The sequence below is a fragment of the Sinocyclocheilus grahami genome, unplaced genomic scaffold (assembly GCF_001515645.1).
Source record: "Sinocyclocheilus grahami isolate Dianchi unplaced genomic scaffold, SAMN03320097.WGS_v1.1 scaffold970.1, whole genome shotgun sequence".
Classification (NCBI taxonomy): domain Eukaryota; kingdom Metazoa; phylum Chordata; class Actinopteri; order Cypriniformes; family Cyprinidae; genus Sinocyclocheilus; species Sinocyclocheilus grahami.
The window spans coordinates 80,299-101,943 of NW_015506149.1; the positions used below are offsets into that span (position 1 = coordinate 80,299).

The 21,645-nt window shown below is 35.5% G+C and overlaps 1 protein-coding gene and 1 long non-coding RNA gene across 2 annotated transcripts in view; both read left to right on the forward strand.

Annotated features, from left to right (window-relative positions):
- The window catches only part of LOC107564906 (otogelin-like protein), a 31,895-nt gene extending 14,596 nt beyond the window's left edge, over window positions 1-17,299 (forward strand). The window contains exons 22-50 of the mRNA XM_016250077.1: window positions 25-190; window positions 306-380; window positions 694-737; window positions 1,378-1,552; window positions 1,649-1,756; window positions 2,448-2,586; window positions 5,487-5,621; window positions 5,772-5,918; window positions 6,005-6,124; window positions 6,642-6,758; window positions 7,105-7,261; window positions 8,236-8,262; window positions 8,358-8,531; window positions 9,309-9,587; window positions 9,888-10,005; window positions 10,420-10,499; window positions 10,614-11,305; window positions 11,870-12,047; window positions 12,788-12,930; window positions 13,023-13,046; window positions 13,131-13,223; window positions 13,532-13,715; window positions 14,165-14,382; window positions 15,095-15,236; window positions 15,360-15,545; window positions 15,628-15,840; window positions 16,649-16,753; window positions 16,838-16,945; window positions 17,274-17,299. Coding sequence (XP_016105563.1) covers window positions 25-190; window positions 306-380; window positions 694-737; window positions 1,378-1,552; window positions 1,649-1,756; window positions 2,448-2,586; window positions 5,487-5,621; window positions 5,772-5,918; window positions 6,005-6,124; window positions 6,642-6,758; window positions 7,105-7,261; window positions 8,236-8,262; window positions 8,358-8,531; window positions 9,309-9,587; window positions 9,888-10,005; window positions 10,420-10,499; window positions 10,614-11,305; window positions 11,870-12,047; window positions 12,788-12,930; window positions 13,023-13,046; window positions 13,131-13,223; window positions 13,532-13,715; window positions 14,165-14,382; window positions 15,095-15,236; window positions 15,360-15,545; window positions 15,628-15,840; window positions 16,649-16,753; window positions 16,838-16,945; window positions 17,274-17,299 — 4,373 coding nt within the window. The remainder of the gene's footprint in view (window positions 1-24; window positions 191-305; window positions 381-693; window positions 738-1,377; window positions 1,553-1,648; window positions 1,757-2,447; window positions 2,587-5,486; window positions 5,622-5,771; window positions 5,919-6,004; window positions 6,125-6,641; window positions 6,759-7,104; window positions 7,262-8,235; window positions 8,263-8,357; window positions 8,532-9,308; window positions 9,588-9,887; window positions 10,006-10,419; window positions 10,500-10,613; window positions 11,306-11,869; window positions 12,048-12,787; window positions 12,931-13,022; window positions 13,047-13,130; window positions 13,224-13,531; window positions 13,716-14,164; window positions 14,383-15,094; window positions 15,237-15,359; window positions 15,546-15,627; window positions 15,841-16,648; window positions 16,754-16,837; window positions 16,946-17,273) is intronic.
- Window positions 13,021-13,559, forward strand: LOC107564916 (uncharacterized). Its single transcript, XR_001606304.1, has 3 exons — window positions 13,021-13,046; window positions 13,131-13,223; window positions 13,532-13,559. It is a non-coding gene; the product is annotated as an uncharacterized lncRNA (long non-coding RNA).
- Window positions 17,300-21,645: the final 4,346 nt, after the last annotated feature.

Below are 21,645 nucleotides of genomic sequence, written 5' to 3' on the forward strand. Positions count from 1 at the left end.
TCATTTGTGAATGCGTGTGTGTAGGTATGGTGTGTTTAGGAGGGATGATGTATCACCCATGCACATCATCATGCGGGAAGACGTGTCAGTCAATCAGCAGTGGTGAAGTGTGTGATGGGGACTGTGCTGAAGGATGCAGCTGCACCGAGGGAACATTCTACGATCACGCTCGCCAGCGCTGTGTGCTGCTGTACGTCTGAATACACCAAACGCCAACAACCCCACCCTTGCCTTGTCATTTCTGAATACTAGCTTATAAAAGGACAAAGTTTCTCCTTTTCTAACTGGGTCTTGTTTCCTTTCAGCTCCCAGTGTCACTGTTATTTCATGGGTTCAGTCTTTCAGCCTGGTGAAGTGTCCTTCAGCTCATCTGGACCATGGTGAGTGTGTGGACATGGAGGATTGTGTTGTCAAACATGTACGTTTGCATGGACCAAAGAGCTGAGTTTGAATTCTAAACACAATTTCCCAATCTTGTCATTTTTAATTATAATAATATTTCACAATATTACTGTTTTATTGTATTTTTGATCATTTAAATGCAGGCTTGGTGCGCATAGGATATCCATACATAAGAATGTGTGCTATTTATTTAATTTAATGAAAAAATTAAAAATATTTTACATGTATATTTTTATCATTTATTTTGGATATTGCTGTGTTTGTTTAAATTTCATAATGATTTTTCTTTAGTCTCTGTAGAAATGGTCGTATGGAGTGTGTGCCTGAAGAGAAAGGTAAACTTTTATTTATTTATTTTTTCTTTGCTCCATTTCATCTATTCTACTTCATCTACTCTATTCACTTTCACCTCTATTTTCCCCGTGAAAAAAGTGTTTTCATCTTAGAGGTTCAGCAGTACATTCCTCAGAGGTAGCGCATTGAGCGAACTGAATGCTGGATAGATCTGAACCTCAGATACACATTCACAAAGAAAGAGGGAGACTTGAGGGTTGGAGATAGCAAATTCCAACAAAAAAACTTCTCTTTTTTTTCTTGTCTTTTTGACTTTTTTCCAGACTTTTTCAAATGACAAAATACTAAGACATTGCTCATTTGCAAGATTTGGCTGTGATTTAAAATCTTCAGTACAGTATTCAGGTGGCTGCATTATTAATGAATCCATTTTTGTTTTTCAATTGAGTACATTTTAATCATTTAGATTGAACTGGTTGCCTGATGATAATTATTAGTAGTGCAATCATCACTATTACTCATACTCATGACTATGGATTTGAACACAGCCCTAACTCAAATTGCTAAATGTTGGCACATAACTCTTTCCGCGTTGTTTTAAATGACACCTGAAGTCATGTGTCTTGTTGAAGATAATGGAAACTTTCTTTCAACCATTCTCTTTCCATCCATTTTTTTCAGAGCCTGAGAGAGGAGATTGTCCCAATGGAAAAGTCTACTATAGCTGCAGGGGTCAGAGTGGGCGTGGACCTTCAGGTGTGGGCGTGGCCTGTGAACTGACCTGTCGAAACCTGATGCTGAACCTGACCTGCCCTCCCATGACCCCATGTGTACCAGGATGTGGATGTCCTGCTGGGTAATCACTGTCGTCTTTGCATTTGGAACAAATGTTTTGAAAAGTATGTGTATCTATTGACATGTAATGTTACACCATCTTCTTCAATTGGTGCAGGCTAGTGGCTCATAATGGAGAATGCTATTACCCGGAGAACTGCCCTTGTGCATGGCTCGGTCTAGAGTATCTCCCTGGAGAGACAGTGGACACTCCATGCTACCGCTGGTCAGTTGGTTTTAGTGTGCTTAGCTTCCATAATTCTGTTTTCTGTTAATGGGTGGTTCTTCAATTAGTGGAATTTTTCTGTTCCCTGTCTGTGTGTCTAATTACTATTTCCAAATTAAAAGTGTTGAAAGGTTATATATATGACAAAATCCCTTTTAACTTTTAAAATGTGTCTTGAGCACTAAATCAGCATATAAGAATGATTTCTGAAAGACCATGTGACACTGAAGACTGGAGTAATGATGCTGAAAATTCAGCTTTGCATCACAGGAATTATTTAAATTTTTACATTACATTTTTACTGTATTTTGATCTAATAAATGTAGCCTTGGTGAGCATAAGAGACTTTTTTCTAAAACATTTAAAAAAGTTTTACCAACCCCAAACTTTATTTTCTCCCAGAAATTATAAATGGCATTACCATTACAAGTCATAACAAAAATCCACACCATGATGCATTATAACGAAATTCAATTTATGGTTGTTAAGGCCGCGATTACATCTTTATTCCACATTTGATAGTTGTTTTAATATAGATGAAACACAGTTAGAAAAACATTTTTTTAATAGTTTAAATAATCAGAAAAGCCACTAATTGAGGAATAATAGTGTACAGTATGTGTTTATGTTTAAGTAAACCATTGTACCACCAAGTAACCATTTCATTTGGTTTCTCTCTGTGTCTCTCCAGTGTGTGTCATCGTGGGTTCTTTAACTGCACATATTTGCCATGTCCAGCGGTGTGCACCATTTACAGCGACCGACATTACCACACATTTGATGGCCTGGAGTATGATTATGTCAGCGACTGCCAGGTTTACCTGGTCAAGGTACTTCCTGAGTGTGCATGTTTGTGATTTTGGGTACATTAGCAAAAAAACTAAAAAAAGCCAAAATGCAGACCTATAAATCTAATATTTGTTTATTTTGAAATTAGAGACTTTATTTGAAAGTTTGGGGTCAGTAGTAAATTCAAATGAACAGCATTTGTTTGATGTAGAAACCTTTTGTAATCACTACAAATGTCTTTATTGTAGTTTTTTTTAATCAATTTAAAGCATATAATACTTAAGTATAATGTATTTTACAAGGGAAAAAAAATCATATTCACCCCAAACCATTTTTAGGTTACAAGCATTACTGTATAATGCCCACCCTCCACTGTAGATATAACCATCGGTCATTTAAAAAACCCACAGTGGTTTCTGGACATGTACCATGGTAATAGTGCTTTTTTGTGTGGGTAAGCTTAACTGTAAGAGTAAGCATATCTTTGTGTACAAGTGCTGTAAAACAGTGACGATTGTTTGCCTTGTGTGCTGGTCTTAGGACCAAGTTGAGAGGCGCTTAACAGCTTGCCTTCAACAAAGAGTGTGTTTCACCAGTTGAACGTGTTGCACCTTTAAAGCGAAGAATTTTTAACGAAGGGCCAAAGAGTGTGTGCGTGTGTGTGCTCTCACACGTTGCGGACTTCAGTAGGAACGGATAAAGTAGCAGGAAAAGAGATCTGCTTCTACCGCCACTAATCTTGGGAAAATCAGAGGGGATTTTTAATTAGAACAGGGCTGTGGTAATAGAGCCAGAGTTAATGTCAGTCCCAGCACAGAAACTCAGCAAAGAGCCGCACATAACAAAGAGCAATCTGTTCCCTATCAGCCTACGCAATGCAACCTGCTACTGGCCTTAATGACTGAGAAAGTGTGTATGCATGTGTGCGTCGTTTGTGTGTGTGTGTGTGTGTGTGTGTGGATGCTTAAGATGCAGGTGAATAGACTTTGGTGTCTCCTAAAGGCCAGTGATTCTCTGAGGAGTCTACTGATCTACCCGGGGGACAGACTTTTCCATCACGACAAAAAGAAATGGCTTTAGTCACACACACACACACACACACACACACACACACTCACAACAACACACTAGGTTTCATTGCTTAAAATATGATACAGCAATGCATTGATTATTTAAATATGATGTGTCACTTTTCAATGTTAAATTACTTTATCTTGTTCTAGTTTAATATGCAGATATACAGATCTATAATTAAGACATTCATTGGTAGATTTCCTGAAGAGTGTAAACAAAGTGACTCTGTGGTGCTTTCAAAACATTGTTCGTTTGAGAGGTCCAACATAACAGCTTCTTGCTCAACCAATGGGATGAGACTGGGGTGGGATTACCGTTAAAAAGATTAAGTCATTTATACTCACCAAGGCTGCATTTATTTGATAAAAAACACAGTAAAAATAGTAATATTATGAAATATTTGTACAATTTAAAAGAACTGTTTTCGATTTTAAGATATTTTAAAATGTAATTTATTCCTGTGATGCAAAGCTGAATTTTCTGAATAATTACGCTGGTCTTCAGTGTCACATGATCCTTCAGAAATCATTATAATATAATATAATATAATATAATATAATATAATATAATATAATATAATATAATATAATATAATATAATATAATATAATATAATATAATATAATATAATATAATATAATATAATATAATATAATATAATATAATCTACCTGGTCAAGGTACTTCCTGAGTGTGCATGTTTGTGATTTTGGGTACATTAGCAAAAAAACAAAAAAAAGCCAAAATGCAGACTATAAATCTAATATTTGTTTATTTTGAAATTAGAGACTTTATTTGAAAGTTTGGGGTCAGTAGTAAATTCAAATGAACAGCATTTGTTTGATGTAGAAACCTTTTGTAATCTCTACAAATGTCTTTATTGTAGGTTTTTTTAATCAATTTAAAGCATATAATACTTAAGTATAATGTATTTTACAAGGGGAAAAAAATCGTATTCACCCCAAACCCTTTTTAGGTTACAAGCATTACTGTATAATGCCCACCCTCCACTGTAGATATAACCATCGGTCATTTAAAAAACCCACAGTGGTTTCTGGACATGTACCATGGTAATAGTGCTTTTTTGTGTGGGTAAGCTTAACTGTAAGAGTAAGCATATCTTTGTGTACAGGTGCTGTAAAACAGTGACGATTGTTTGCCTTGTGTGCTGGTCTTAGGACCAAGTGGAGAGGCGCTTAACAGCTTGCCTTCAACAAAGAGTGTGTTTCACCAGTTGAACGTGTTGCACCTTTAAAGCAAAGAATTTTTAACGAAGGGCCAAAGAGTGTGTGCGTGTGTGTGCTCTCACACGTTGCGGACTTCAGTAGGAACGGATAAAGTAGCAGGAAAAGAGATCTGCTTCTACCGCCACTAATCTTGGGAAAATCAGAGGGGATTTTTAATTAGAACAGGGCTGTGGTAATAGAGCCAGAGTTAATGTCAGTCCCAGCACAGAAACTCAGCAAAGAGCCGCACATAACAAAGAGCAATCTGTTCCCTATCAGCCTACGCAATGCAAATATAATATAATATAATATAATATAATATAATATTATCTGCCCAAAAAACAAATCATATTGTTATCCATGTTGAAAACAGTTGTGCTGGTTAATATTTTTATGGAAACCATGATTTTTGTTTTCAGAATAGAAAGTTCAAAAGAACAATTTTTTCTTTTATAGATATCTTATTATAAATGCCTTTTTGATTAATTTAATGCATCCTTGCTGAATAAAAATATGACTTTCTTTAAAAAATAATCTTACTGGGCCCCAGATTTTTTGCAGTTTTGTTTGATTGATGCTGGTCACACAAAAATCACACACTTTGTCTTTAAGAAAAGGTGTTGTTTTTCATATCTAAATGTAGAGTGTTGGTGAGACTGAGGTGTCCATCATGGCTCAAAATAAAGATTGCTACGAAAGTGGCATTGTCTGCATGAAGTACCTGCTCATCTATGTTGGACTTACTAAAATCTACTTCAGTGACAACTCTGGTAAACCTGTGAGTAAAAGACATATCCCATCTTTAGCTGATTAATGGCACATTTGTCCTTTCATAAACTAGGAGACTGATAATTGTTTCTATGTTAACTTGTAGTCTATATTTACTGTAGTCTGTGTTGATTTGAATTGGTTTGTGTTTGTCCTCCAGAGCTCTTCTACTGTTGTGGGAAGAGGATATGAGTTTCAGTTATGGGGTGCGGGATACTACACTGTGGTCCACTTTCCTGCTCAAGATCTGACCATTTTATGGGACCGCAAGACCACTGTCCATATTCGTGCTGGACCCCAGTGGAAGGTCAGTCATTCTCTCTGAATCAGCAGTATAATTTAATACTCTATAAACCGTATTTATTATTATAATGTATTTGGCTGTGTTTTTAGGGTCAGATGAGTGGTTTGTGTGGAAACTTTGACATGGTAACAGTTAATGACATGACCACGGCTGGACATATGGAGGTCAGTAACGCACAGGCCTTTGGAGACAGCTGGGCTGTTGGACAGGTATGACACTTCAGGATACTATGAGACTGGAAAATGTATCACAGTCCAAAAAACAAAAAAACAGTTCAGCAGTACAACTGTTTTCAGCACTGATATTAGTTCTTGAGCAGCAAATCAGCATATTAGAATGATTTGTGAAGGATCATGTGACACTGAAGACTGGAGTAATGATGCTGAAAATTCAGCTTTGCATCACAGGAATAAATTAGATTTTAAAATATATGAAAAAAGAAAACTATAAAATTGTTAAAAATAGAAAATTATATTTCAGCTTTTACTGTATTTTTGAACGAATAAATGCAGCCTTGGTGATTATAAAAACCTTGTTTTAAAAACATTTTACAAATCTCATTGACCCCAAATTTTTAAACGGTGTATTCTTAACATTTTTCATGCTAACTGTGGTTTCTGCCATAGTTTTATTACTAGTGTAAAATCATAGTAAACTGTACTGTACATTAGAGTTACACTAGAAGTTTAGATTGACTAAACAGCTTTTGTGTTTATGTGTGTGCAGTGTGAGAGCGACTTTGTAGTTCACAGACCGTGTGAAGGAGATCTCAGTCGGCAGCCGTATGCTAAGCGGGAGTGTGGCCTTCTCTACAGTGACGTATTTGCTCCATGCCACAATGTGGTGAGCAGCTCTCCTCTGGGGTTTAACAACACATTTGCCCTACAGATAAAAAGGCCACATCTTACCCACAGCCACACACAGGCTGGAAGACGGCATCAGAAAGACACACACACACTGTCTGACTCTGCGATGAACCATCTGATAGAAGCTTTGAGATAGTTTGCCATTCACAAACTGGCCACTAGGGGGGCTGTAAAGGTTTGAAAAGCTAGAACATTCCACCATTCACACATTCAGGTGGAAGTCAATAGTCCTGAGTGTGTGTTGCATAACCAATTGTGTGACAGGCTAATTGGGATTTTGGGGATCCATGTATTGTGTGTAACTAATACTTGTGGTCCCAAAGGTGGATGTGACCTGGTTTTATAAGAACTGTCTGACGGACACCTGCAACTGCAACCGTGGGGGTGACTGTGAATGTCTGTGCACCAGCATTGCAGCATATGCACACAAATGCTGTCAAAATGGTGTCACAGTGAACTGGAGATCCCCCACCGTGTGTCGTGAGTACAAGCATACACATAAGGAAGCACATGAACTTTTGACCCGTTTGTGCCATCTGTCATTGAGGTTAATGGGTCAAAGACGAAAAGAGGTTTTCAAGCATCAAAACAATTAAAGTTTAATACAGCTTCAAATTAGAATGTGTCCTGTTTCATTTTATTTTTATCTGAGCAAAAAATAATGGCTGTCATACATTTTTACCTTGATTTATAGAAGACACCCACTTAAATGTCATTCAGTGTAACAATAGCTCATATACCAAGAAATCTTGTCAGGCATATTTAGAACCAGAATCATTAGATGACATTAAAAGACTCACAGAATCACAGTGCAGCCCACAAAACTAATAAATTGTCATTTTAAATCTTTACCAATCTTTGCAAATATCCTACAAACCACTAGGTTTTACCCATTTGTCAGCAGTTCTTAAGTTTTTAATCATTTAAAATATAATGAAATTTAGTATGATCACATTTTCTTTGATATATTTTAATAGGTACATGGTATTAAATTTTTACATAAATATGTATCTGTTACGCTGATTGACGATGGAACATTATTTCAACCATATTTTGACATTTTATATTCACAAAGGTTATTTGAAACATTAAAGTAGACACTTTACTTGCATTTAATATGCTTTCTATTTATATAAAAAAAAAATTTAAATTGAATTTGATGAGGACAACAAAATAAGATGTCTTGTATTTGGCCCTAATACCCACAGACAAACCAACATTTCTAATGCAAAACTAACCCAGCATACAGTTCGTACTTTTCAAAACTGCTCCTCTTTGCTGTCAGGATCTGTTTATATAATAATACTTTGATTACGTATTCTGTTTCAGTTGCAGATTTGTCACATTAAAAAAGTTAAATGTGCAGCTAATGCTGTTTCATGTTGCTTTTTAAGCTGGTAATGTTGAAATAACGCATGTGATTGTGGCTAATATAAGTATTCTTCTTTTAACAGCATATGACTGTGAATATTACAACCAAGGTAAGAATGATTTATTATGTTTATTTGCCTAGAATACTTCTGTAAGCACCAGAAGATCTTGGCGCTAACCTTTTTATTTATGCATGCGTGTTTAGAGTTGGGAGAGGGTCCGTTCACTCTGTCCAGCGCAGAGCAGAATGACTCTGCATGTGTGTTTGGGGCAAATGTGAGCAGTGGTGAAGTGTTTCCCCTCCTGAGGACCAATGCTCAACCCAGCACCATTTTCCACTTCATGATCACAACTGGACTATATAAGGACCGAGCTTCCAGTGAGCACATACTCTTCACATCAACAGCAAAACAAATAAGTGAAAGAAATCACAGAAGAAAGAGATTAAAACTAATGTGCAATCAAACACATGCTTACATGCAAAATACAATGACCTGGTGTTTTCATTTTGTTGGAGTGGATCGGTTTGCATTAAATGCTGCTCCACACTAACTCCATCTTTGCAAGAGCTGTGAGTTTGGGTCACTTACAACGTGCATTTGAAAACGCAACTCACAAACCACGCTCCCAAATTTCTGACAAGAATCATTTATAAATCTGTTGTCAGCAAAAGAGAAGTCTGTGGTTTCCTGTCAAAATAAAAGCTCTATATTTAACATTTGAAAGCAAAATAATTAATATTAGTATATTATTATTAAATATTAGTATTGTAATTTTACTGTTGTACTGTAAAATGAAATAATAATAATAATATAAATAATAATAATTGTTTTGTATTTTACAGTAAAATAATGTATTTCTTAATTGATTTGTTTCATTTTTATAATTGCAATAATAAAATTAAAATATTATTTTGAATAATTATTATTATTATTATTAAATGTCCGATTTTTTTATTTTACATTACAATAGTAACTGTAATATTTCTTTATTGATTTATTATATTATTTATCATTTAAATAATAATAGTAATAATAATAAACGAAAATCGACCAGCTTCTGAAACAAAATTATTAATTGTTTATCTCTACCATTTATTTTTAGGCTGAATAGTAGCATCTACTGATGTTGCATTTTTTATTTTGCACTGTTTCAGGACTTCCTGTTGCTTCACTGGAGTCTGCAGAGAGGCCCAACTACTTTCTGTGTGTTACTGGGAACCGTGGGTTGCGATTGGAACACTGGCAGCCTGGGGAAGAGTTCAGACGGAAGGCGACCTTCATCCACCACCAGGGTCTGTGGTTACCTGGGCGATCTTCCTTTGAGTTGCACAGTCAGAAGGGTGTCTTCCTCACTCTTTCTCATACACATGCACGTGTTCAGAACTACGACCACTCATACACCTTCAAAATCAGCAGCAGTTTTATCATTGAGGGTAAGACCGGTCTGCAAATATCTATATATCAAATACGCTGTGCAAATATAAATTATCTTATCATCAAGCCCATATTACCTACACTGATTGTGGAATGGATATAAATATAGTGCAGTGTGTTAAAGAGAGCAGGCACACATATTGGAAATGTGGAGCTCTGATGATGCACGTCATATAAGCTCATATTACACCGAACGTACACTTAAAAAGCTCCTATAAAACAACAAGCTTATCAACCTCATTTGTAGTGCTTTCTCTAATGTCTCTAATGTTTGTGATGGCTGTGTTCCTGCATTTTAGAGAGCAGTTTTGTGATCCCCTACCGCTTGATGTGCGAGTGGAAGTATCATGCATGTGCCAGCCCATGTGTGAAAACATGCAACGACCCCGATGCCACACGCTGCCAGTTTTTACCTCCGTAAGATCATGTGCATATGCCAATACAATAATATATGTGACAGTTATACAAAAGGTGCTTGGTAAGGCAGGTATTATGCATTGTCATGTTTTACTACAAAGTCAAAAGGAAGATATTTATGAAAAGGAAGTCTTTAGGACTAGGGGACGGGGCCTCAAGATGACAAAAAAATATTACACTACAGTACAGTTCTTGAAACTTTTGAAGTCACAACATGAATCATGGTTACTGAATTTAATTAAAATCAACACTCCCAGATTTCGTTAATGAAAAAAGGCTACATGTTCTTTATCGAAATCCAATATTAGGAGGAAAATATGACCTAGACGTATTGTTATGAGATTCACCTGTACAATTTCTTTAGACAAAGTAAAAATCCAAATCTGTTGTCTTTCACTGTCTGATCTGGTTTAGAGTTGAAGGTTGTTTTCCACGTTGTCCCAAGTCTATGCTGTTGGACGAAGTGACCAGGCGGTGTGTTTACAAAGAAGACTGTACGTGTGAAATCATAATTTGCATCACTTTCATCTTCATCCTCTCTTTTATAAACATGTATGCACACTGTTAGATTTGTCTTAGCACCTGTGTTGTTTCTGATGCGCTTGCAGGTGTGATACTGTCTCCAACTCCGACTCCTTACATGTTCGTGACCCGATCAAACAGAACCACGGCGACTCCAGCCTCTGCTCCCACAACCACAACAGCTCCCTCCACCACAACGGCAACACCAAGCACCTCTCCGAGCACAACTGCCAGTACTACAATCATAACTACACCTTTGGAAACAGATGATTTAATTGCCAGCCCAACTACACCCACATTACCACCAACCACAGTCTCTTCAACTTTGGCTGCCACCACCTCCACTGAAACTCCCACAACTCCCTCTCCACCAACCACAGAACCCCCTCTAGTCAGCACTGCCCCACCCACCACCACAGCCACGCCCACTACAGAGCCCATAACAACAGTTTTAACCACTTTATTATCTACCTCGACCACAGAGATGCCAACCACACCCGAGGCCACCACCGAACCAGAGACAACGTCTCCAACAACCACCGTCCTGCCTGTTACAACCACCACTGTCATTACAACCGAGACCACAACGTCAGAACCGACTTTAACAACCTTCACCACTGAGACAAGATCTGTCTCCACAACAACCGAGGAGCTCTCAACTACCACAGCAGCCGTACCAACAACCTCTGAGATATTGCCTTCACCCTCCCCTTCACCGGAGACAACAGGAATAACAACAGTGCTTCCTCCGTTCCTTCTACCCACAGGGCCTTGCACGGTAAGAGTTCACTGAATAAATACAACTTTAAAACTTGCAGGTAAAGATTAAGAATCAGAGAATTGTTAAAGTCTCATTCCTAGTATGTCTGAGTGTTCTAAGAAAAATGTTTTGCCAGTGATATGTTTTGATTCATCTTCCCTGAGATATCAGTGATGGATTCAACAGTACTAAGTGAGAGTTGATATCTCCCATTTCCCTCCCTGACCTGGATACCTCTCTGACACATTTACACACACATGCTCATAAATATCAGATTAATCAAGATTAGTCGGTTATCCACATAGGATGAACACTACTTCCAGTCTTAACTCCTTGTTCTTGAGTCATTCCTGTCAACTTGCCAAGATGTTGATGCCCTGAGGGAAGAATCATGAGTTAAGATGCGGTACAGTGAATAATTGATGAATCTGTCATAATATAACACAAGAACAGGCATCAGAAAAGATAACTGATCAATGCGTACTGCCTGAAATCATCCCAAGGTGCCTTATATCGTTTTTGGTGGTGGAAGGGTTTATGTGCTGTCTGTCTCATGGGCGTCTCTGTTTTGTATCCATACAGCCTCCTTATTCATTACGTGTGGATGAGTGCAGTGAGTACATCTGCTTTAATGGACAGCTGATGCTGCATAATTCCTCTCAGCACTGCAGATACAACATCAGCCAGCCACAGTGCAACCTGCTGGGCACACCGATCCAGACCAACACAGACCCCTGCTGCCCACTGTGGCAGTGCCCATGTAAGACATACACACATGACCATTCAGATTTGCTCTAGATGGGAGGTGGTTATATCTGTGGTTTTTTAGTAGTAGTTATATACTATTGTATTTTACTTTTTCATTTTAAGTTATTTTTAGTCATTTAGTTTTTTATGTTTTCGTTTTTTTTATGTTTCTACAGTATATAGATTTGATTTATTTTCGACTTATTTCAGTTAGTTGCAAAGGCAACATTACTTATTTTCCCTTAAGTTTTTTTTTTAGTTTAAAGGTCTGTTCACACGATAACTAATAACTATAACAATAACACTTAATATATCATTTAAAAAATCATTCTAAATTGATAAGAATATCCACAACTACAATGGTAATAACGCAGAAATTATCATTGGAATCACTTTCAAAATGATTTTTTTTCCCAGCTGATGAACACTAAATACTTTGACAGCCAATCAGTCTCCATCCTACTTTAAAGAGCTCGAGCATTTAAAGTGGCTGATGAAAAAACTGCTGCGCACGCTTATAATAAACAGAACATGATTGTGCATTGGTGTTGACTCTAATAAAGTTATCTTTATTGTTGTTGTTCTTAGTGTGAACAGGCCTTAATTTTTTCATCTAACATTTATATGCTATTTTAGTTAATGAAAACAAATTTTAATAGTTTTAGTTAACAGTAACAACACTGATTAAGTTAAAGTGTTTATCAGAAACACTTTATCATGTTATTGGCTTTTAATGTTTGTGTGTACTGTCAGGTCGCTGCTCTATAATCTCTGACCTGCGTGTGATCACGTTTGATGGGAATAATGTGGCTCTGTATGATATTGGTTCTTATATTCTGGTCCACCTGCCCAGAGAGAAAATAGTCGGTCACATTGAGAAATGTCCAACCAGTGAGGTAAACCCATGCTATCACTTTACCATGAAGAAATATACTGTCTTCTATATATGCTTTTCACATTTTATTGAATGCTTGACTTTTGCTTCCAGAGTGTGAACTACATCAGAAGACCTGTAAGTGTGTTAAAACGTTATCTACTGTATTATAATCATCCTAATGAGGATCACAAGCTCATTTAGCTTCTCTCTTCCTGTTAGACTCCCTCTGGTGGAACCTCTGGTCTGTGTTTTAAGAAGCTGAACATTACAACTCAATCGTATAGAATTATGGTCAACCGCTTGGACCGGAAGGTAATGCTGGCAAAATTTTACCTGTTTAGTCATGAAGTCATGTTGTTCTTAACACAACAAAACGCAAAGCTGTATTTTTAGTAGCTATTATTTCAGCAGCCATTAAATAATATCAAATTGTTTGTTTTTGAGTAAACTGAGTAAAATCCAAGAAAATGGCAATTGAAATTTGTTAACCAGGCAAAAGAAATTCTCATTTATTTAAAAGTCAGAATTGTATCATAATTCATGCATCTTGTGTCTCCGCTTAATCGTCGCTCATAAAAGTGATTTATGTTGTCGAGTAACAATGGTTTGATCTGACACAGGTTTCGGTGAATCAGATTACGGCACGGCTTCCTCTTACAAGGCAGAACCTCCATATTGATGACACCGGGACCATGTACATCATTAATACACCTGGTGGAATCAATATAAAGTGGTACCACAGCACTGGCATCATGGTCCTACAGTACACGGCTCCTGATAACACCTCCACTAGGGGGCTCTGTGGTCAGTGTGTTGTACTTGCGCTTTGTAGACAACTGTGACCATGAAATCAAATATGTCCCTGTTTACTTTCTTAATCAGTATCTGTGATCTTATTGTGCACAAATTATCAATGCATGTTTGTGCTAAAGAAGAAAAATGCTTTTATAATCTTTCATCAAAATGTAAACTTTTCTGCTGATGTAATCAGGTTTCATGGGTGGGGAAACATATATGTAAACAATAATAATATAATATCCTACTTTTCACAATATCTCCAAACCCATATACAAAATGTCCCACTCTGCATGAATATTTATTTATTTATATATTTGTTTAGTTTCATTCTGAAATGTGTCACATTCTAGAAGCTAAATGTGTTTTTTCATGTTGCTTTTAATAATTTAACATTTGTGGTCATGTAAGTGTGTTTGATGTATTTTGTTACCAGTGTATTTTGTTTTCTTTCTCAGGATGTTGTGATGGTAATCCAGCGGATGACCTGCGGCTGCCCAATGGTACAGTGGTCCGGGATATTGAGGACATCCCAGTATTTCTGCACGGATGGATGGTGGATACGTCAGAGGATACAGATTACTTCCGCAGAGTGGGAGACAACTGCACCACCGGCAACTGCTCCAAATGTTTCACCATGCTCAACCAGAGACCTTTCTCTAAATGTCACCACAAGGTACTACACACAAGCTTGAATATATATTCATGTGCAGGCGTCCTATTTACATCCATTGCTTTTAATAAGTAATTTGTAAATACTATTGATCAACGTTAGCTATAAAATCTTATTTAGCTTGTTCACATTTTAAATAATTAAATAATCATTACATTTTCGATATACATAATTTGGCCCATATACTGTATTAACTCTTATATTTTACACTTTGTCCTCCCATTTTCCATTTTGTTGTTATTGCTGACTAAAACTTAAACTATTACAAATCAGTTATAATAATTCAAATAAAGCTGAAATAAATTAAATATAAATATTACATTAAAAACTTATAAAAAAATCTTAAAAAATTGAAATGTTGCATTGACACCTGAAATAAAAGCTAATAAACCTAAATAAAAGTAAATACAAGTTTGAAGTTTAAAAAGTTGAAGTACTAAACTTACTAAAATAAAAATAAATCAAAGCAAAATAGAAAAATAGTAACAAAAGCCCATAACAAAAGTACTAAAGCTAACAAATTAAAATGAAATATAAAATAAAGGCTAATTCATAATATTAATAAATACTATAATAGTATATAAATAGTACTAAAACAACACAGATTTTTACTTTAATTTGACATTTTGTGTTTAATTTGTGAACGTTCATACTTGCCCTACATGTGACTTGACCATTTTATATTGGATTATTTTTTCCAAATGTTGTTTTGAAGGTTTCTCCAGAACACTTCTGTGATAAGATATGGGCTGGTGACCTACATTATAAAGAGCATGAGTGTGACTTCCTGGCTGCTTATGTGGCCATTTGTTACACGCATCAGATCTGTTTCAGCTGGAGGAAAAGCAACTTCTGCCGTGAGTGTGTTTACAGATACTGTTTGGATGCATTTTTTGCAAGGTTTTTGCTTAAATGCTTAATTTTTGACTGGTAGCATATTTTTTTCACTTTTGCATATTTGTATGTGTTTGTACATGCAGCACTCAAATGTCCTCCTGGTAAAGAATATAAACCCTGTGTGAATACATGTAAGACTCGGACTTGTCAAAACCGAGATTACTATGAGGAAAGCATCTGTTCTTCTATCAGAGAGGAGTGCGTTTGTAAAAGCGGTACCATCCTGCACCGAGCAGACTCTGCCTTCTGTGTCACCGAGGACCAGTGCGGTGAGAATGCCGCACTATGTGTTTGCTCGCATGAAAAATAAAGTGCTGTTGTGATAATGGCCTGTTATTTCCATGTGATCAGTGTGTACGGGTAACGATGGTGCTCCACGCGCCCCGGGTGAGGTGTGGAACGGCTCTCTGCGTGGCTGCTGTCTGTTCAAGTGTCTGGAGAATGGTAGTGTGGTTCCTGTAGAACCCGACTGCAGTTATGAACCTGCTCCGCTGTGTGAGAGGGAGGGAGAGTATGCAGTCGATGTGCTGGAGGAAGGAGTCTGCTGTCCTAAGAAGATCTGTGGTAAAAAAAAAACACATGGATGTATAATTCACAAATCCATCAGAAATAGTATACCATCCTGGCACATTTGATGTACTATTTTATTTTATTTTTTATATATATACTATGAGCTGGAAAGCTCTAATCACTAATGCTAATCTCACATACAATATGTACTACAGTTCAAAAGTTTGGGGTCTTTTCTTTTTTTGAAAGAAAGAAAGAAATTTGTACTTTTACTCTGCAGTTGTGCATTAAATTACTCTAAACTGACAGTGAAGAGAATAAATGTATCACAGTTTCGACAAAAAAAAAAATCAGCACAACTGTTTTCAACATTGATAATAATCGGAAATGTTTCTTAAGCAGCAAATCAGCATATTAGAATGATTTCTGAAGGATCATGTGACACTGAATACTGGAGAAATTACATTTTAAAATATATTACAATAGAAAACAGTTATTTTAAAATGCAGTAATATTTCACAATGTTTTTATTGTATTAAATAAATGCAATCTTGGTGAGCATAAGAGACTTCTTTCAAAAACAATAAAGTTGACAGAAATCTTAATTAGATACATGCAAAACATTTAGATTTTATCTTTCTGCATGACAATTATTTATCCTGTTTGTTTGTCCCCATTCTCTGTATAAATATGTTTATTAATTGTATTTACCTGTTTTTGTTCTTGACATGAAAATAGCCTTAGATGCTAATATGGCACAAAACATCCAAATAAATAATGAAACATATCAGATATGCACATTAAAAATGTACAGTATTTCCAAGAAAATATGCGTGACTAATGCTTGTGTCTTTGTGTGTAGAATGTAACCTCACCATCTGTCAGAGTGAAGTGCCCAGCTGTGAGAATGGAGACAAGCTGGTGATTGGTTACAGCACTCTGTCCTGCTGTCCTGAATACAGATGTGGTAAGAGCTCATGTAATCCTTACTCTGATTGGCTGTTTATTTGGTCAGTGGACAAAGGTCAGACTTCTGATTGGTCTCTGTTAGAATGTGATCTGCTGGCATGTCAGAGTGTTCCTGCCCCTATCTGCAGAGAAGATCAATTCCTGGTGGAGGTCAGAGGGGCACAAGCTTGCTGCTACAGCTACATGTGTGGTAATAATATATTATAAATACTTGAATACTACAGCTGACATTCTCATCTCTATGCTGACAATACATTCATGTTTGTATTAAATTATAATTAATAATAAAATATTGTTTTTTTTAGTATTTAATTATACTCGCACACACACACACACACACACACACACACACATATATATATCCTATTTTGGACAATACTGTATTATATTTACATTGGATTATCTCAACATTATGGGATTTTCTTGTATTGTGTGTTATGAGTTTATTTATGTATTTTTTGCATTTATATTTAAAACAAATTTTTGAAATATTTTGTTTTATATTTCTGTTACTGTAGCATCAGGTTTATGTCCCATCATCTGATCCACATGTGTGCTGTGGCTCCTGCAAAAACATCTCATGCTCATATCCCAGTGAAAACGGGACTACAGAAGTATTTATGGTAATCTGCACTCACCATCTGGTACTTTTTGTTAACCTTGTAAAGCCTGACATAAAATTATAGTCAGAAAAATAAAAAATTTTGAAATGGAAGAGTTTATTGAACCTTTAGACAAAATATTTTTTAAATCTATATGCATATGTGTTTTTGTTGAGTATGTGACATTTGATACTTCAGGCTTTTATGGCTCATATAATATGATATAAGAGAATATGAAGCTCATTCTCGAGAAGGAAAAACACCTCAATATTATTCAGGAGCAAAATTATGCAATTTGGTGCAGTTGCTGATATTTATATGACCAAAACGTTAGATGAAATTCTGATGCTTGTAATGTGAATCATTGAGATCTTTATAACAGTATAGCAGACATGAATTACATATAAATTTTACTTGTCACTCTATATCTTCCAATAAGTAAGATAATATTTAAATGCTTAGTTTTATGATCATATCATATGCAAAGATAATTGAAAAAAAAGATCCCTTTTAGACTTGCACTCTATTCATTTACTGCTTGTTTTCTTAAAAAAACTAACACTAGCTTTTCTAATCTTTTTGTATTCTATGTTTGTTTTCTTTTTATTTATTATACAATTAACAAAAGCAAAAAAGGCCTCTAACACTAGCTTTCTTTTTATTTATTATATAATAATTAAAAACCTTGCTACGTGTACTGCATTAAGCTAACTGAGACTTGTCATAGCACTTGCATATCATTGCTCTTTTGTTGATTTTGATTGCTTCCATTGTCCTCATTTGTAAGTCGCTTTGGATAAAAGCGTCTGCTAAATGACTAAATGAAAATGTAATTGACAGATATACAAATAAACATTCCTTAAATATTCCTTAGATATGTAATTTTTGATACATTTAAACATGATTTCTCTGAAAAATGATGAACCTAACGATCTAAAAGTTATTCTTGTGCTAAATTTATAACAATAAGTAAATATTTCAAAGCAAAAAGACACTTGAACCACAGCCTTAAGGGAGATGTTTTTACAAATATACAAAAGGTCCTTTTACTTGCTAAAAAAGTACAGATTTTGATCATGCTGATAATTTAGAGTCCATAGAAATTGGCACATTAAATATGATCCAGTATGCTGTATAGTGTTAATGTAATCCTAAACTTACCCTTGAAAGAAACTTTCTGCATTTTTGAGAGAGAAAAAAGGTAAAAACATTATTCATTGTATTTGTGAACATTTTCCCCTTTGAGGATGTGCACAAATTGACATTTTGTCAGATTTTATGGGGGCATTTTTTAGTAAATTTATCCACAAATTATTGCTACTGTAGGTCAAAAACACACACAAAACCACATCATAGTGTTTATGAAATCCAAAAAGCCTGAGCCTCACATGCATTAACCTGATAGTGTATTTTGATGTGGTTTGCAGGCAGGAAGTTCATGGGTGGCTAACTGCACACGCTTTGACTGTATGGAGACTGCGGTAGGCGCAGTAGTTCTGGCTTCTGGAGTGGTCTGTCCTCCTTTCAATGACACAGAATGTATTCAGGTCTGACTAAAATCATTGCACAATGCTTATAGCTTTTCTGTAAGAGTTTGTGTAGTTGTTCTAAGCTCTGTGCTTTGTGTTTCAGAATGGAGGCATAGTTCAAACATATGTGGACGGTTGCTGTAAGACATGTAAGTAAGAGTTTCTGGGGCTGGCTGTGCTTTCTGGGAATGCTGGGGGCTGTTTGGAACAGCATGATGGAGAAGCAGTGCTGGGCTTTACTAGCTGCTGGTTGCGTTGTGGTTAGATGCTCCCTGTTGTCCCGGGGGGAAAAATGAGCGCTGCTGTACACATCTCATGGGCCTCTTTCATTCTTTTCTTTCAGTTTCAATTTCATGTGCTTTTCCTTGTTTTCAATTCTCTCTATAATATAATGAGTATACACGCCATGATCTAGGAAGAAGTTTATATATTTCAGCACAAAACAAAGTGCTTACAGGGTTTTTGTGATGAATACTAATGAAAGCCAGATTGCTATATGGTACTCATCTCTATACATTCTTAACTTAATCTTTGTCTTTTGTGGCTCAAGCTGGATTTTGTGCTATGGGATTGGTGTTTGTGGTTTTTAAATACCTCTTGTCAAAGCTTGGTGCTTTATGCACAGTATAAACAGGTTCTGATGAATGCAATCAGAATCAGTATGTACAGTAATGACTTGTTTGAGTTACCAATATGGGTTTTTCAGTGGCCCATGTTTCAGTTTTTGATCAGCTTAATGACTTCAAATGATATTTATGCTAAATCTGGGTTCTCATATTTTTGTAATGTCAAGGAATTTTAAAATAATGTGATATCTAAGCCTAAAAAAGTAATGTACATTGATCAAATCTAAAAACAAGTTACAGAAACATAATACATTTTATTCATTTTCGTTGATATACAGTATATGATATATTCGTCAATATGAAATTCTGCTTGTGTTTAGCTCTAAAATATTTAATAGGCTTGGAATTTTGTGAGTGAATTCGTTATTAAATTATTTTTTTTAATCCTTATCCAGTTGTCTTTAACAATAACTAGAAAAATAATTGAAAAGTCATGGGAATTAATAGGTTAAAAGGTTTGAGATCCCTATATTTTGCACAATATTTAATTGAAATGCACAAAAACAAATATCAACCAAATATTTGAGCGTTTATTGTCTTGGGTTGCATTTTATAAAAGCGTAATCCTAAGTAGATCAATATATTGGTCTATCACTAATAATAACAAAAGCATTTTATAAATTTTTTTAAAATGCATTTTTATATTTATATACATCTTGCTGTTCAAAATTTGGGGCCAGCAAAAGTTTTCGAAAGAAGTCTCTTATTTTCACCAAGGCTGCATTTATTTGATCAAAAATACAGTAAAACAGCAATATTGTGAAATATTGTTACATTTGAGAATATCGGTTTAAAACGAATTTTAATATAATGGAAAATGTAATTTAGTCCTGTTATGCAAAACTGAATGTTCGGCATCATTACTCCAGTCTTTAGTGTCACATGATCCTTCAGAAATCATTCTAATATGCTGATCTGCTGCTCAAGAAACATTTATATCAGTGTTGAAAACCATTGTTCTTCTTAATATTTTTGTTGAAATCATGATGCATTTTTTTTCAGGATTCTTTGATTAATAGAAAGTTGAAAACAGCATTTTTTTTTAATAGAAATCTCTTTTGTAACATTATGACTTGCTTTACTTTTGATCAATTTAATGCATCCTTGCTGAATAAAAGTATTAATTTCTTTAAAAAAAATTACTGACCCCAAACTTTTGAATAGTAGTATATGTATTTTTGCATTACTTATAAACCAAGGAAAGCATATTGGAAAATGGTGCATGAATCTGTTTTTAATAAACCCTTAGATAAGAGCCAGTGGTCTTGATTACATTGGCATGGCATGCTAGAGGGATTCAGAGGTGATTTTGAGGAAAACCTCAACCTTTGCTGGCTATGTGCTATATTTGCTTCCAACCAACTGGTATGTATTTTTTGTGTAAGCGGTGGGTCTGTGCATCTTTTTACGCATGAGGGCGCTTGAGGGCGCAGGTTTGTGTGTGTTCGCATTGGTTTGGGGCTCTTGCGTTTGCACTGCGTGCTGGAAGCTTTACGAGCAACTTCAACCAAAAGAGTTTGTTATCGACTTGTGAGTTTGTGAACCTGCCCCTGTGTGTTTCTCAGGTGCTGGACTTGGTTTGTTGCCTTTTTCCATTAGTCCAGTAACACCCACTGCTAGTACTAACTGTGATACAGGTACTCACTCATCTACTGAATTATCTTTATCTGTGTCTCATAACATTGTGTGTGTTTTGAAGAAAATATTTTGCACTTATAACTTTCAGTCTTGCCATTATTTTCTTTTAGTTTGAGTGAACTGATTGATTAAGTGTGTGAGACATTTGGCCTGTAATAGAAATTTTATTTAATCACCCTCATGTTGTTTCAAACTCTTACACTATATTTTTTAATATGAATATATGTATTTTTCTGAATGTTTTCTTATTAAAATAGACTTAAATTTTAAAAAAAATTCCCTTAGATTTGACAAAAAAAAAAAGTCTCAATGCACTAAAATGTAATCGACTTTTATTGAATATTTAAATATTAATATATTATTTTAATAATTATTTTTAATTGTTTTGGGGAAGGGACTTGAAAGCATAATGAACTATAATGAACTTTAATTGAAAAAACATCAGTATTGGTGTGGAATGACATGAGGGGTGAGTAAATAATGGCAGAATCATCA